Below are 17,500 nucleotides of genomic sequence, written 5' to 3'. Positions count from 1 at the left end.
ACGGGTGTACGTGGGAGTTTCCGCCCATGAACGCAGAAGAAGAAAGAAGAATAACCTGGTTATATCTAGCATGGATCACAGTACAGTAGAACCCCCCTTTTAAGACCTGGAGGTAGATTTACAAAGGCTATGAACAGCAAGTCTGCAAAAGTAAGGTCCTATGAGGGTGTTCCACTGTTGTGGCTCCCTCGCTGTGAGGGGAACTGGCTGTACTTTAATGACTAGGGAGTGAAAAAAGGATAATACAGTGTTCTAGATGGTCGAACGTGTGGCAAAGACCTGTACGTGTACGTGTTGATATTGCGTCACCCGTGACTCACTTTTTTCTCCAATGTTCCAAATGCATACGTTGTTTTGCTCCCACCAAGACTGCAGATCTTGGCAAACGCGTGACGTAAAAACTAGATTTGATGACGTTACCCGTACACGTTCCTGTACACGTCCTGAAAAGTGCTGATCTAGATCTTACTATTGTGTCATACATAGGAGTGACTTGATTTAATGTTGTGGGTAGTGTTGCTGCGGGCGATGACTGAGTGCAGTAGTCATGGTTATTAGGGTTGGTTGGCTGATTTGTTCTGCATTTTTGTGCTTGCTTGTAGTTTTTGGTTGATTTATGTATGTATGTATGTATTGATTGATTGATTGATGATTGATTGATTGATTTGATTGTTTATTCTTACTTTCTGTCTTTCTTTGTTTCTTTTTACATTTAATCTATTAAGTTTTGACTAAATGTTTTAACAAAGACGGGGAATCGAGACGAGGGTGGTGGTGTATGTGTGTGTGTATGTGTGTGTGTGTGTTTAGAGTGATTCAGAGAAAAGTACTGGACCGATCTTCATGTAATTTCACATGAGAGTTCCTGGATATAATATCCCCAGACGTTTTTTTAATTTTTGTAATTTTAATTCGAATTATTTTTTTAGAACAGTCTCTTGAATATTTTATGGGTGAAGTACAAGTATATGAGTATATCCAATAATGGGTGATGGGGATTTCCAGCGTATCACTAGGGTATTAGTCACCATTGCTAGGTCCCTCCTATACTTGCCGTAATGAGCTTCCCACACAAAGCCACCCCCCTCTAGGGATGTTGACAGCCTGGGAAGGGGTAGAAAGCACAGAGATGCAATGACAGTGTGGGGATACTCTCAGAGGCCACTCCCCTTGTTTGTCACTTCTCCCTTCTGACCATAATTAGCCTGATTGCAAGCCTCATTTCATAATTACGTGGTCAGCATTTGTAGGCTAGTAATAGTGTGGAGGGAATTTGTTTGCATGGTCTTGAATGTTCTTCTGTATGGTGACTTTGGCAATGATTCTAGTGTTTTTTACTTTTTCTTTTTCTTTTTTTTTTTGGGGGGGGGGGTCGGGGGGGGGGGGGGGGGGGTGGGGTGTGGTATAGATTCCAGGCAAGAGGCAGTGTGTGGTAGATGGAGGGATGGGAAAGGGAAGGGCATGGTACTTGTTTGTAGTTTGCAGTATGATCCTTTTACATGAGAACAGTGTACCACATTTTTTTAAGTTTCTCATGATTGTTTTAAAAAATCTTTCTGTATGTTTGTGAACATTTAGCCATGTCATGAAAAGCATCTGGTATAGAGTGCCAGAGTGATGTAACATTTGGGGAGTCCTTGTATGTGCTGGTTATTTATTACAATTACTGATTGATATAGCGGGGATATAGCTCAGTTGGTAGCGCGCTGGATTTGTATTCAGTTGGCCGCTGTCAGCGTGAGTTCGATCCCAGGTTCGGCGGAAATTTATTTCACAGAGTCAACTTTGTGTGCAGACTCTCTTCGGTGTCCGAACCTTCCCCCGTGTACATTACATTGGGTGTGCACGTTAAAGATCCCACGATTGACAAAAGGGTCTTTCCTGGCAAAATTGCTTAGGCACAGTTAATAATTGTCTACCTATACCCGTGTGACTTGGAATAATAGGCCGTGAAAGGTAAATATGCGCCGAAATGGCTGCAATCTACTGGCCGTATAAAATTTCATCTCACACGGCATCACTGCAGAGCGCCTAGAACTGTACCCACGGAATATGCGCGATATAAGACTCATTGATTGATTGATCATTGATTGATTGATTTAATGTCTTTTTTGTTTTTGTTTTATAGGACACAGGAGTCGGCCTGACAAGAAACGAACTTGTTGACAACCTGGGTACCATTGCCAAGTCTGGTTCCAAGGTAATATTCCTGATTGCATTTAAATTAATCAATCAAGTTGTTGGTTGACTTGTTTATTTGTCTGTTTCTTTCTTTCTTCTTTTAAATTGCTAGTCTTTTGTGTAGACTTTCCTTTTTATATTTAGTCAAGTTTTGACTAAATGTTTTAACATCGAGGGGGAATCGAAACGAGGGTCGTGGTGTATGTGCGTATGTGTGTGCGTGCGTGCGTGTGTGTGTGTGTGTGTGTGTGTAGAGCGATTCAGACTAAACTACTGGACCGATCTTTATGAAATTTGACATGAGAGTTCCTGGGTATGAAATCCCCGAACGTTTTTTTCATTTTTTTGATAAATGTCTTTGATGACGTCATATCCGGCTTTTCGTGAAAGTTGAGGCGGCACTGTCACGCCCTCATTTTTCAACCAAATTGGTTGAAATTTTGGTCAAGTACTCTTCAACGAAGCCCGGGGTTCGGTATTGCATTTCAGCTTGGTGGCTTAAAAATTAATTAATGACTTTGGTCATTAAAAATCTGAAAATTGTAAAAAAAAATAAAAATTTATAAAACGATCCAAATTTACGTTTATCTTATTCTCCATCATTTGCTGATTCCAAAAACATATAAATATGTTATATTCGGATTAAAAACAAGCTCTGAAAATTAAATATATAAAAATTATTATCAAAATTTTTTTTTCGAAATCAATTTAAAAACACTTTCATCTTATTCCTTGTCGGTTCCTGATTCCAAAAATATATAGATATGATATGTTTGGATTAAAAACACGCTCAGAAAGTTAAAACAAAGAGAGGTACAGAAAAGCGTGCTATCCTTCTCAGCGCAACGAATACTTGCGCAACGAATACTCTTCTTGTCAATTCCACGTGCACTGCCTTTGCCACGGGCGGTGGAGTGACGATGCTACGAGTATACGGTCTTGCTGCGTTGCATTGCGTTCAGTTTCATTCTGTGAGTTCGACAGCTACTTGACTAAATGTTGTATTTTCGCCTTACGCGACTTGTTAATATTGACTTTATTTGGAGGATTTTTAATCTTTCAAGTCATATTATGGAAAACTTTGATCTCTTGCTTCCTGAAATTGACATGCATGTCTTTGCATGTGTGGAAAGAGAAATTGGATGAAAAGGATTTTTAATTGTGCAAGTGAGCTTTTACTGAGGAATTGACCACTCGGTGTTTTGGCAGGCGTTCATAGAACAGCTGAAGGAGAAGACAGAGGCGACAGTAAGCAGCAATCTGATTGGTCAGTTCGGTGTTGGCTTCTACTCCACCTTCATGGTGGGGGACAATGTTGATGTGTACACCAAGTCCTACCAGCCCGGTTCACCTGCACTCAAGTGGAGCTCTGATGGGTATGTATGCACTGAACATCGTCTTTTTTTTTTTTAAACCTTTATCGTGTTTTTCATTTCTTACCTGATTTTTGGAACGTTAGCAGGCTATCTGTTTGGAATTTCCTTTCATTGCTGGTTGCGTTTTATGCTTGGCAGGTCAGGAGCCTACGAAGTATCTGAAGCGGAGGGAGTCCAGAGAGGAACCAAGATCGTGGTGCACTTAAAGGGAGACAGCTACAACTATGCTAAGGAGGAGGTTATTAAAGGTACTCTCCCTTGGAACCTTGTTTAGCCTAGGAATCGCTCTGTCTGTCTGTCTGTCTGCCTGTCTGTCTGTCTGCCTGTCTGTCTGGCTGGCTGGCTGGCTGTCTGGCTGTCTGTCTGCCTGGCTGTCTGTCTGGCTGTCTGCCTGGCTGGCTGTCTAGCTGCCTGTCTGTCTGGCTGGCTGTCTGGCTGGCTGGCTGGCTGTCTGTCTGCCTGTCTGCCTGCCTGGCTGGCTGGCTGGCTGGCTGTCTGGCTGTCTGTCTGGCTGTCTGGCTGTCTGTCTGGCTGTCTGTCTGTCTGCCTGTCTGTCTGTCTGGCTGTCTGTCTTCTTTTTTTTGCATTCATTTTAGAAACAAAAAAGCCAATGATGCTCAATATAGTTGGCTGGTTTATTGAGCTTTGGTTACAACTGCAAACACTATTGCTCTCTTTGGAAAGAAATGAAAAATAGGAAAATGGTTTTTTGATTAAGGTTGGTGGGTTTAGCGCGGTGGGAATTCTGTCATATCTAGAACAATCGTGCACTTGGTGAAGAGTTTTTGAAATTTGGCATGGAGTTAGGTATGGTCATAAGGTTTTCAAAAACCATCGCAAACAAATTCAACCTTACGTTTTGTTGCCTGTTTGCGCAAAATTCAATATGGCCGCCGACGGAAGCAGTAAATGTCATATAGCAGCTCCCATTATTACTGGAACCTTGTCAAATGTCTGCTATCCCATGTTTTCTAGTGCAAGGAATCCAAATATGAGATCTCTGGTGTTTCACCGCTATTTTCAGGGTTACAGGTCATTTTTCAAGGTCATTTCAGTTAACAAAGACGATAACTTTGGAATTTATTAACTTCAAAAGATGAAATTGGGTTGTACACCCTTGCGTGAGCCCTGTGAGCTCACTGTTCAAGCTCTTGAACTCACGACTAACTATTTAGTTAAACACGAATTATGGTGCTCAGAATTGTCGATGTTATAGATATGGTCGACTGGTCGTAAGTTCTGGACTTAGTCACTGGCACTGTTTGCGCAGCCTCCTTCACACTTGCACAGTGGACCACAGCGAAGACCAGCGCGATGACACTTGCAGTTTCCTTTGCAAGCAACCAACCAGCCACAGTGGAGCAACAGTGAGCACCCTGTGCTGGCGTCAGGCAGACTTGTCCAGTATGGCACCCATGCCTTGGTTATCCGGACTGGGTGGCCGAGTGGTAACGCACTTGCGCTCGGAAGCGAGAGGTTGCGAGTTCGACCCTGGGTCAGGGCGTTAGCAATTTTCTCCCCCCTTTCCTAACCTAGGTGGTGGGTTCAAGTGCTAGTCTTTCGGATGAGACGAAAAACCGAGGTCCCTTCGTGTACACTACATTGGGGTGTGCACGTTAAAGATCCCACGATTGACAAAAGGGTCTTTCCTGGCAAAATTGTATAGGCATAGATAAAAAATGTCCACCAAAACACCCGTGTGACTTGGAATAATAGGCCGTGAAAAGTAGGATATGCGCCGAAATGGCTGCGATCTGCTGGTCGATGTGAATGCGTGATGTATTGTGTAAAAAATTCCATCTCACACGGCATAAATAGATCCCTGCGCCTTGAGTCCGAGTCTGGAGATACGCGCACGATATAAGACTTCATATAATAATCTCATTCCATTCCCATCCCCATTCACTTGGGTTTGGGATGTTGGAGGTTTTGGACAGAGACTGTTTCCAGATGAAAGCTGCGATGAGCAATGCTCGCTTTGTGTGCTGGAACAACGCATGCTGGGTTGGTGGGATGGATTCCAGAGGTTTGAGACCAACAGTAAACATCAGCTTTCTTGCTTCGTTGACAGACGTTGATCTACAGTTTTTGCTGTACATCAGCACAGTGAAACGCTCCAGACGCTGCATGTGCAGTGAGTCGAGTGTGAGGCTGGTTGGGTCCTGGGTGATGGCGATGAAGGTGTCAGTGACCTCAGGAAAAGTGGCCCATGCATTCCATGCTGTATTTTAACCAATTCCGAACATGGCCGATGTTACATCACATCCTGTGTAGGATTGAAAGAAGGGAAGTGCCTGGCAGCGTTGAGGTCCCAGCTGTTGAGCAATGTAATGTACTGGAATGTCTCTGAATGTCTTTCCTGACCCAAATCCAATCCACAGCTCTGACAGTTTCAGCTGATCAAAGTGATGGATGGCAAGAACCACCACATCATCTGTGTCCACTGTCCTGAGGTAGGCCTACGGTGTGTCCCTGCTCAGCAGCATGGCAGAGGTGAAGCATCATCCGTGTGTCAGCTTCTTCTTGGTGGCAGTTAGTGAGCACAAGGTCAACCTTCGTAGTCAGGAGATGATATCTTGCATCAGTGGTATGTCGCTCTAGTTGCTCACTGAGGAACTGGAACAGCTCATCCTTGTTGTCAGACTCCTTGAGGAACTTCTGCCAGTCAGCTCCCTTTGGAATAGGTATCTTTGCTGAGACTCTAGTTCGCCTTCCTTCACTTTCACCCCGCTTGGCACGAGTCTGTGATTTGAGACTTGCATCCTGATATGTGTCCCAAACAGCATCCACTCTTGTGGTGTTGTTGGTCATCTGGCTCTCTAAGAAGGGTAGCAAATGCATAAGTGTGTATTCTTCAAACACAGTGGCACGCTAGGGCTTGACAATATGGATGATGGCTGGCATATCCAGTACGATCACAGAGGCTTCTTTTGCTGCAGGAGAGCGTCCAGGATCAGGCATTCCAGGCAGGCAGCCAAGAAGAGCAGACTTTGTACCTGACATCAGTTTTCCACGATCACACAAGGAAGGAGATTCACGCTGAATCTCATGTCTGAAAAAGTCGTCCATATATATCAACATCAGATCGTCCTAGCAAGGACAGAAACAACTTGGTGATGAGCGCCGCCTTTGGCCTTGCTGATCCCAACTTGTTAGCACCCTTCTTCAGGTCCACAGGTGGCCGGTTGCTGAAAGTGTACAAATTGGCCCTTGGGATAACATCAGACAATGGTTTGGAGCAAGTTTCAAGTCTGTCCCTCACAAACTCTGTAAACATGGCCTTGCCGATGTTTGGAGCTTCCCTCAAGCAGTTGACAATTACTGGGTCCATGACTTCACCGGTGTCCAGTGTGACGAGCTGGGAGCCTGTCTCCTTGAATGGGTTGACCACTGTTCCCTCTTTCACAAGATAGAGCAGTGCTTTGAGATGTTTCAGGAACTTGTTTTGTTCAGCAACAGAAGACTCTGGGTGCTCTAAATTGACTTCTCTGTTTGAAGCTGAAAGACTTTCGTTTTCAAATTCATCAATGACTCTCAGGACCTCTGGTTTTGAGAGTTCAATAAACTCTTTTTCCTCTGGCTGACCATAGAGTCCTTTTGCTCCACTGTCCTCCTTCAGGAATTTGATGCTGTGCCCCTGGCTCTGGTCAAGCGCCATGAGGGAGAACTTCTTGTCACTGCGCTGCACAACGAACTTCCCTTCCTCAAAGGCTTCATGGACACTTGGATGGGTCTCTGGCAGACAAGCCATGTCCTTCACGAAGACATGCATCCAGCGGGCATAGTTTGTGTGCCCAAAAGCAAAAAACCATGGGCTATGAAGGGGGCCATTTTGAAAGACTTATGTACCTTTTCAGCTTAAATGGTGAGACTGAGATATTCAAGGAGTTCAGAAATAGACTCCCAGTGGTCGAAAACATGGGTATAGAGACTAATTGTTTCTTTTTAAGTTGAGTAGGTTCAGAGTTATTACACTCTGAAATGAAATGACCTTGAAAATGACATATGAATGACCTTTGACGTTAAAACGACGTCCAAACGTCAAATCCATCTTGGATATGGGTTGCTTGCACTAAAACACATGTGAAAAGTTGTATTTCTCAATGCTGTCGTGGTAACAATGGGTGTAATTTAGCAGTCCTTTTTCCGGGTGGCGGCCATATTGGATTTTGCGCGAACAGACCAATCGAGGTCAAGCTCAATTTGTTTGCGATGGTTTTTGAAAACCTTGTGTCCATACCTACCACCATGCCAAATTTCAAAGACTCTTCACAAAGTGCACGATCATTCTGAATTCCTTCTCAGCTAGTTGTTGATGTTGCTTGTCTCGAGAAGCCATGTAGGGAGGGGGGTCATCCAAGACTGATTCAGCATTGATCTTATTCTCCGTTTTGTTCTCGGCCAACTTTTAACAAAACTAATCACTGTCATGATTTGTATTTTCAGATGTGGTCAAGAAGTACAGCAACTTTGTTGGGGTGCCAATCTACCTGAATGGGAAACGGGTCAATATTATACAGGTAAGACACGGAAAATCACGTCTCAGCCCTTTACTTGGGACTCTTTTTTCTTAACCAAAGTATGTCCAGGTACATCAGCGCTCTGTGTTTGTGTTGTTAGGAGACAAACACGTGAAGTAAGAATCTCTTGACTGATACGTTTGAAAACAACAGCATCAGTGCCTATAAATGTGAACAGGGTTCTCACCCTAAGAAGCTAACACCAGACTTGCATGTACCCAAACACACAAGCACACACATACATATGGGTACGCATGCAAACACACACACTCGAACACACACACACACACATACGCACGCACGCACACACACATGCACACACGCATACATGCACACACACACACACACATACACACACATCTCATCACCACCACCCCCAAACACCAACAACCATAACAAGATCAACACAGTTTGTTTGTTTGTTCGTTCATGGGCTGAAACTCCCACGGCTTTTACGTGTATGACCGTTTTTACCCCGCCATTTAGGCAGCCATACGCCGCTTTCGGAGGAAGCATGCTGGGTATTTTCGTGTTTCTATAACCCACCGAACTCTGACATGGATTACAGGATCTTTTTCGTGCGTACTTGGTCTTGTGCTTGCGAGTACACACGGGGGTGTTCGGACACCGAGGAGAGTCTGCACACAAAGTTGACTCTGAGAAATAAATCTCTCGCCGAACGTGGGGACAAACTCACGCTGACAGCGGCCAACTGGATACAAATCCAGCGCGCTACCGACTGAGCTACATCCTCGCCCAGATCAACACAGTGAAGTGCATCATAACACTGCTGTCTACTTTCCCCCAGGCCCTGTGGATGGCAGACCCCAAGGAGGTTACAGAGGAGATGCACGAAGAGTTCTATCGCTTCGTGTCCAATTCCTACGACAAGCCCCGCTACAACCTCCACTACAAGGCCGACGCTCCATTCAACATCAGGGCTCTCTTCTACGTGCCGGAGTACAAGCCCAGTAAGTCCAGTTCTTCATTTTCTTCTGCGTTCATGGGCTGAAACTCCCACCTTAACTCGTATTTTTATGAACGAGTGTGATTTTACGTGTATGACCGTTTTTACCCCGACATTTAATTGAAGCATAACTGAGTTTATTCAAAGCTACCCCCTCGTGAAAGTAGTCCAAGGGAAGTAACTGATGCAATTTTGTCTTATACAGTGTTGCAGATTGTGTCCCTTGTTTCAGATCGTTGTCATCTTGTATGCTTGTTAATTGTAAACTGAGAGGTTGATCATTTGTGTGTATGGTTTTCATGGTTTAAGGTCAGTGAGATGATGTTAGTCGTACCCAATTAAATGTGTGAATGTTGTTGTAGAGTTGCAATCATGTTGAACTTGAGCAGAGAGTCACACATGGGAACAATGTTGTAAGATGATGATTATGGACTGTAAAATTCTTTGTGTGTGTTTGTGTGTGTTTGAGCCATGTTATATATATCGTGTGTTTCAGACATATATTTGTATGTTTCAGTCATGTTATATGTTTGTGTGTTTCAGCCATGTTTGACATGAGCAGGGAGACGGATGGGGGAATAACGCTGTACAGTCGTAAGGTGATGATCATGGCTCGCGCCAATAACGTTCTGCCCAAGTGGATGAGGTTTATCAAAGGTAATGCGCGCGCACGCCTCATGTGTGTGTGTCTGCCTGTATCTCTGCCTGTATCTTTATTTTAAAGAAATGTTTATGCACGTTTTGCAGTTTATTTCAGTTTTACATCATTATTACTCTGGTCTATTTCTTTCCATAAATCAAGCACATGAATAATAGTGTCCAAGCAAACGTTCAGTGTGAGAGATTACAGTTGTTTTGCTGTCTGTATTTGTAAAAAAAAAAAAAGTAATGACATTAAACAAAAAGTAATGACATTGGTTTACTCAGAATGTCAGAGTAGATTTTTCTTCCTGGAATCAGTGATGACAGCTTGAACTTAAAAAGCCAAGAAATAACATTGATATCTTCTTTTCTTGTAACCTGTAAAATTGATGACTAAGTACTCAAACGATGTGAAAGGTGACAGATTTGGTCTTTTTGGATGCCAGGTGTTGTGGACAGCGAGGACATTCCACTCAACCTCAGTCGTGAACTGCTGCAAGACAGCGCTCTTATCAGGTAAAGTGCTTTATTCCGTCTGTCACTCTGTCTATCCGTTAGTCTGTTGGTCTGTCTGTCTGTCTGTCTGTCAGTCTGTCTGTCTGTATGTCAGTCTGTCTGTCTGACGGTGGGTGGGTCGGTCAGTCGGTTGATCTGTCAGTCATTCAGTCATTCAGGCTGTGTGAAGGCTGGTCTGTCAGTCGGTGTGCAAGCAGGTTTCCATGTGTGCATGTGCATGTGTTTTTCAGTATTTTTTTTAACTTGGGTATGTATGTGCTGATGGGCTCACACAGAAGTATAAGAGAGGGAATTCTCATAAAGTCAAACTAAGGCAACATTTCAACTTTCACCCTGAAGTGAAAAATTATGATTAAAAACAGAGTAGAGATCAAGAGTAGGTTACCTTTGGGACGACGTACTAGTAAATGTAACGTTTTGTTTTGTCAATAATAAACGTTCCAGTTATCTACCGTTTTTTTAATTCTGAATTTTGGAAGGTTGGCAGTCTATCTGTTTTGTCATGACCCACAGAATGTTGACAGGAGCAGAGAGTGGACACATGTCACAATAGCACTGTCACTGTCAAGGTGATATTCATGACAAGTCTTCTTCAGACCAGTCTTTGTCATGACCTACAGAATGTTGACAGGAGCAGAGAGTAGACACATGTCACAATAGCACTGTCACTGTCAAGGTGATATTCATGACAAGTCTTCTTCAGACCAGTCTTTGTCATGACCTACAGAATGTTGACAGGAGCAGAGAGTGGACACATGTCACAATAGCACTGTCACTGTCAAGGTGATATTCATGACAAGTCTTCTTCAGACCAGTCTTTGTCATGACCTACAGAATGTTGACAGGAGCAGAGAGTAGACACATGTCACAATAGCACTGTCACTGTCAAGGTGATATTCATGACAAGTCTTCTTCAGACCAGTCTTTGTCATGGAATTTTGGCGTAACTTGATTCTTGGTGATTTTGTTGTTTTTGTGCTTTAGACTAAGTAAATCATTCTCCGTGAGAACTATTCTCTGAAATACGATTGACCATACATGATTTAACATTCGTTTATCTTTCTACCAGGTTCAAATATAAACACTATTTCATAATAAAAATAATCAGTTGGCCTTCTCCTGAAAAGTTGTCTAAAACGGGTTACGGCAAAAATCCGTGATGACGTCAATATGTTGACACTGTTGTTGTGTGTTACAGGAAGCTGCGTATGGTGCTGACCAATCGCCTCCTCAAGTTCTTTGCGGAGCAGGCCAGGAAGGACCCGGAGAAGTACCTGCAGTTCTACGACGACTACGGCCTCTTCTTCAGGGAGGGCATCGTCACCACTGTCGAACAGGACATGAGGGTGAGGCGCCACAATAGTCGTATCATTGGGGAGTGATGAGTGATTTGGTGATGGGTAGCAATCGTCTTGTCAGTGATGAGTGATTTCTGTCTAGCATAAGGCGTGAATCACAACCACCAGATGCAGTATTCTAGTGATAAGGACGTAGACCTTCAAGCTTGAAGGTTTGTGGTTTGAATACAGGATGGATGGATAGATAATTTATTGCATTAATCATTGTATTGATTATTACAATTTCCAAATCAGACATGAAATCGATGCGTATAATCGGAATATAAAGTGCATGAAACATACAGTTGCATTGTAGTAAAGCAAAAATATATAGAAAAAAAACCACACACACAACACCCCACAGACCCAATACAGGATATACCTGGTGAGTTAACATTTATACTGGGTTTTTTCCTTATTGGTGAGTTACAATTTTTACTGATTTCTTTCCCTATAGTACTTTGTTGTGACCCAAGGTGAAGAAATATGTCAGATTCAGTGCGAACTTCATTTTAGTTTGTAGTTTTGGGCTGCCCTTCGTCATGATCACCACAAGCATGTGGCCAGGAACATGATAACAAGTTGTTAACAGTTAGTCCATCTAGGTTTCGGATTTCCTGCTATCCACCATGAAACTTGAATTGTTAATTGTTTTCATGTTAGTGCTGTTAATCAGTACCACTGACTTTGTTGTTAACATTCAGGAGTCTATCGCCAAGCTGTTGAGGTTTGAGTCATCCAAGGCGGAGCCAGGGGAGAGAATCAGTCTGGACGACTACGCCAGCAGGATGAAGGCCGGCGATCGAAGCATCTACTTCCTCTCCTCGCCCAGGTTTGTTTGTAAACAATACAGCTCTGGTGTTTAAACAACTTAACTGCAGTATCACATGAATGATGCAACAGTGCATGCTCAGCATTTTGTTTCTCTCTTCAGGACTCGCATGCTTCAGCATAGTGCAAACTCAGTACAAGGCAAGGTAAAAAAAAAATGTAACAAAAGAAATTGTACTACAAGTGCATTTGTAACACAAGCTCCCCCCCACCCCCCCAGAAGGCATGGTAACCTGCTCTTGTACATTCACTATCACCAGGCTAGCCAATCTTGTTGCAGAGGATTTTGTTTCAACATTGTACATCCGTAAATGTTCTTGTTCTCATTTTGGTCTGCCGCTCACAGCTGATCACATGTAAGCCTGCTGTTCTTACCAAATGACTTGAAATAGGTGCAAGAGTGACGTTAGACAGTGGAACCCCCCTTTTAAGACCTCCACAAATGTGAGATTATCAGGTCTTAAAACCGAGTGAGTTGTTCTTCTGCGTTCATGGGCTGAAACTCCCACTATTTTTACGTGTATGACCGTTTTTACCCCGCCATTTAGGCAGCCATACGCCGCTTTCGGAGGAAACATGCTGGGTATTTTCGTGTTTCTATAACCCACCGAACTCTGACATGGATTACAGGATCTTTACCGTGCGCACTTGGTCTTGTGCTTGCGTGTACACACGAAGGGGGATAAGGCACTAGCAGGTCTGCACGTAAGTTGACCTGGGAGATCGGAAAAATCTCCACCTTAACCCACCAGGCGCGGCTGGGATTTCGAACCCACGACCTTCCGCTTTGGAGGCCGGCGTCTTACCACCAAGCCATTGCGCCCGTCTGGAGTGAGTTCTAAAATGGGGGACATTTTACAGAGGTTACAACAGAAAGTCTGAAAAAACAAGGTCTTATAAAGGGGGGAGTCTTAAATTGGCGGGTTTTAAAAGGAGGGTTCCACTGTATCTTTCCTGCAAGTTCTCATGCAGTTACAATTGCCGTCTGTTTCAGTCGGCACCTGGCGGAGACGTCACCGTACTTTGAGGCGCTGAAGAAGAAGGACATCGAGGTGCTGTTTCTGTTTGAGCCGTACGATGAGCTGGTTCTGATGAACCTGGCGCAGTACGACCGCAAGAACCTGCGCTCCATCGAGAACGAGCTCTACGACGACAAGGAGGACACTGACACGGTGGATGCTACCGGTGAGTGCTGGAATCACAATCATCCAAACAGTTGAATCTATGCTGATGGATCGCCAAAGCAACACTCTATGCTCAATAGTTCATGGATAGTCACAGTAACGTTCTATGCTGCATATAAAATAGCCAGCTGTAGTGTGCTCATGGTTCTAAGGGTCACTTCTCTGTCTGGTTACAGATGCTGACAGCCTGAGCAAGGAGGATGCTGACCGTCTGAAGGACTGGCTGAAAGGAGTGCTGCTCAACAAGGTGCACCACATCAAGGTCAGTGCTTACAGTGGAACACCCCTTTAACTCATTGTCTCCCAGGTACGGATATATCCGTACCCACTCATATGGCTCTATCTGACCAGGTATGGATATATCCGTACACACAGTCACTTCAGTCGCTTCCTGTAACGTCCATCTAACGCCTGCATTCCAGATTATTGATACACAGTTTCTACACAGTTACTACTATTCTGAGTGACGTGCTGCAGCACAGCTGGTCTCGGCTAAAAGAAAACTTGGTCAACATCCGTGGGGTAGAAAGTGTTGAGACCTCCACAAATCCAAGAAAAGTAGGTCTCAAAAGGGAGGGAATCTTTAAATGGAGGTACGTTTACTGAGGGTTTGAACAGAAAGTCTGAGAAAACAAGGTCTCAAAAGAGAAGGAGTCTACAAATTGGGAGAGGAGGAGGGGTGTCTTAACAAACAAAAACGGGGGGGTTAGTGTTGCGTCGAGGGCTGGGGTGCACGAACGGAAAGTGGGTGCCACCCAGAAGGGGGAGAACAAACCAGAAGGGGGAGAACAAACCAGAAGGGGGAGAACAAACCAGAAGGGGGAGAACAAACCAGAAGGGGGAGAACAAACCAGAAGGGGGAGAACAAACCAGAAGGGAGAGAACAAACCAGAAGGGAGAGAACAATCCAGAAGGGAGAGAACAAACCAGAAGGGGGAGAACAAACCAGAAGGGGGAGAACAAACCAGACGGGGGAGAACAAACCAGAAGGGGGAGAACAAACCAGAAGGGGGAGAACAAATCAGAAGGGGGAGAACAAACCAGAAGGGAGAGAACAAACCAGAAGGGGGAGAACAAACCAGAAGGGGGAGAACAAACCAGAAGGGGGAGAACAAACCAGAAGGGGGAGAACAAACCAGAAGGGGCAGAACAAACCAGAAGGGAGAGAACAAACCAGAAGGGGGAGAACAAACCAGAAGGGGGAGAACAAACCAGAAGGGGGAGAACAAACCAGAAGGGAGAGAACAAACCAGAAGAGGGAGAACAAACCAGAAGGGAGAGAACAAACCAGAAGGGAGAGAAGAAGGGAGAGAACAAACCAGAAGGGGGCAGAAGGGAGAGAACAGACCAGAAGGGAGAGAACAAACCAGAAGGGAGAGAACAAACCAGAAGGGGGAGAACAAACCAGAAGGGAGAGAACAAACCAGAAGGGGGAGAACAAACCAGAAGGGAGAGAACAAACCAGAAGGGAGAGAACAAACCAGAAGGGAGAGAACAAACCAGAAGGGGGAGAACAAACCAGAAGGGAGAGAACAAACCAGAAGGGGGAGAACAAACCAGAAGGGGGAGAACAAACCAGATGGGAGAGAACAAACCAGAAGGGAGAGAACAAACCAGAAGGGGGAGAACAAACCAGAAGGGGGATAACAAACCAGAAGGGAGATAACAAACCAGAAGGGAGAGAACAAACAAGAACAAACCAGAAGGCGGAGAACAAACCAGAAGGGGGAGAACAAACCAGAAGGGAGAGAACAAACCAGAAGGGAGAGAACAAACCAGAAGGGGGAGAACAAACCAGAAGGGGGAGAACAAGCCAGAAGGGAGAGAACAAACCAGAAGGGAGAGAACAAACCAGAAGGGGGAGAACAAACCAGAAGGAAGAGAACAAACCAGAAGGGGGAGAACAAACCAAACCAGAAGAGGGAGAACAAACCAGAAGGGAGAGAACAAACCAGAAGGGGGAGAACAAACCAGAAGGGGGAGAACAAACCAGAAGGGAGAGAACAAACCAGAAGGGGGAGAACAAACCAGAAGGGAGAGAACAAACTAGAAGGGGGAGAACAAACCAGAAGGGAGAGAACAAACCAGAAGGGGGAGAACAAACCAGAAGGGGGAGAACAAACCAGAAGGGAGAGAACAAACCAGAAGGGAGAGAACAAACCAGAAGGGAGAGAAGAAACCAGAAGGGAGAGAACAAACCAGAAGGGAGAGAACAAACCAGAAGGGAGAGAACAAACCAGAAGGGAGAGAACAAACCAGAAGGGGCAGAACAAACCAGAAGGGAGAGAACAAACCAGAAGGGAGAGAACAAACCAGAAGGGAGAGAACAAACCAGAAGGGAGAGAACAAACCAGAAGGGGGAGAACAAACCAGAAGGGAGAGAACAAACCAGAAGGGGGAGAACAAACAAGAAGGGAGAGAACAAACCAGAAGGGAGAGAACAAACCAGAAGGGGGAGAACAAACCAGAAGGGAGAGAACAAACAAAAAGGGAGAGAACAAACCAGAAGGGGGAGAACAAACAAGAAGGGAGAGAACAAACCAGAAGGGGGAGAAGAAACCAGAAGGGTGCGAACAAACCAGAAGGGAGAGAACAAACCAGAAGGGGGAGAACAAACCAGAAGGGGGAGAACAAACCAGAAGGGAGAGAACAAACCAGAAGGGAGAGAAGAAGGGAGAGAACAAACCAGAAGGGGGCAGAAGGGAGAGAACAAACCAGAAGGGAGAGAACAAACTAGAAGGGAGATAACAAACCAGAAGGGAGATAACAAACCAGAAGGGAGAGAACAAACCAGAAGGGAGAGAACAAACCAGAAGGGGGCGAACAAACCAGAAGGGGGAGAACAAACCAGAAGGGGGAGAACAAACCAGAAGGGAGAGAACAAACCAGAAGGGGGAGAACAAACCAGAAGGGGGAGAACAAACCAGAAGGGAGAGAACAAACCAGAAGGGGGAGAACAAACCAGAAGGGGGAGAACAAACCAGATGGGAGAGAACAAACCAGAAGGGAGAGAACAAACTAGAAGGGAGATAACAAACCAGAAGGGAGATAACAAACCAGAAGGGAGAGAACAAACAAGAACAAACCAGAAGGCGGAGAACAAACCAGAAGGGGGAGAACAAACCAGAAGGGAGAGAACAAACCAGAAGGGGGAGAACAAACCAGAAGGGGGAGAACAAGCCAGAAGGGAGAGAACAAACCAGAAGGGAGAGAACAAACCAGAAGGGGGAGAACAAACCAGAAGGGGGAGAACAAACCAGAAGGGAGAGAACAAACCAGAAGGGAGAGAACAAACCAGAAGGGGGAGAACAAACCAAACCAGAAGGGGGAGAACAAACCAGAAGGGGGAGAACAAACCAGAAGGGAGAGAACAAACCAGAAGGGAGAGAACAAACCAGAAGGGGGAGAACAAACCAGAAGGGGGAGAACAAACCAGAAGGGAGAGAACAAACCAGAAGGGGGAGAACAAACCAGAAGGGAGAGAACAAACCAGAAGGGGGAGAACAAACCAGAAGGGAGAGAACAAACCAGAAGGGGGAGAACAAACCAGAAGGGAGAGAACAAACCAGAAGGGGGAGAACAAACCAGAAGGGAGAGAACAAACCAGAAGGGGGAGAACAAACCAGAAGGGGGAGAACAAACCAGAAGGGAGAGAACAAACCAGAAGGGGGAGAACAAACCAGAAGGGAGAGAACACACCAGAAGGGAGAGAACAAACCAGAAGGGGGAGAACAAACCAGAAGGGAGAGAACAAACCAGAAGGGGGAGAACAAACCAGAAGGGAGAGAACAAACCAGAAGGGGGAGAACAAACCAGAAGGGAGAGAACAAACTAGAAGGGGGAGAACAAACCAGAAGGGAGAGAACAAACCAGAAGGGGGAGAACAAACCAGAAGGGAGAGAACAAACCAGAAGGGAGAGAACAAACCAGAAGGGAGAGAACAAAC

The 17,500-nt window shown here is 44.9% G+C and overlaps 1 protein-coding gene across 2 annotated transcripts in view; it reads left to right on the top strand.

Annotated features, from left to right (window-relative positions):
- LOC138969399 (heat shock protein 75 kDa, mitochondrial-like) overlaps positions 1-17,500 on the top strand; it is a 68,576-nt gene that overhangs the window by 29,235 nt on the left and 21,841 nt on the right. For both annotated transcript variants that reach the window (XM_070342193.1, XM_070342194.1), the window contains exons 5-15: positions 2,129-2,200; positions 3,391-3,557; positions 3,696-3,805; positions 8,004-8,077; positions 8,886-9,048; positions 9,588-9,701; positions 10,133-10,202; positions 11,401-11,548; positions 12,244-12,371; positions 13,365-13,555; positions 13,731-13,816. In XM_070342193.1, coding sequence (XP_070198294.1) covers positions 2,129-2,200; positions 3,391-3,557; positions 3,696-3,805; positions 8,004-8,077; positions 8,886-9,048; positions 9,588-9,701; positions 10,133-10,202; positions 11,401-11,548; positions 12,244-12,371; positions 13,365-13,555; positions 13,731-13,816 — 1,323 coding nt within the window. The remainder of the gene's footprint in view (positions 1-2,128; positions 2,201-3,390; positions 3,558-3,695; positions 3,806-8,003; positions 8,078-8,885; positions 9,049-9,587; positions 9,702-10,132; positions 10,203-11,400; positions 11,549-12,243; positions 12,372-13,364; positions 13,556-13,730; positions 13,817-17,500) is intronic.

The sequence above is a fragment of the Littorina saxatilis genome, linkage group LG6 (genome assembly GCF_037325665.1).
Source record: "Littorina saxatilis isolate snail1 linkage group LG6, US_GU_Lsax_2.0, whole genome shotgun sequence".
NCBI classification, from domain to species: Eukaryota; Metazoa; Mollusca; class Gastropoda; order Littorinimorpha; family Littorinidae; genus Littorina; species Littorina saxatilis.
This window is presented reverse-complemented; position numbering and strand designations above follow the sequence as displayed.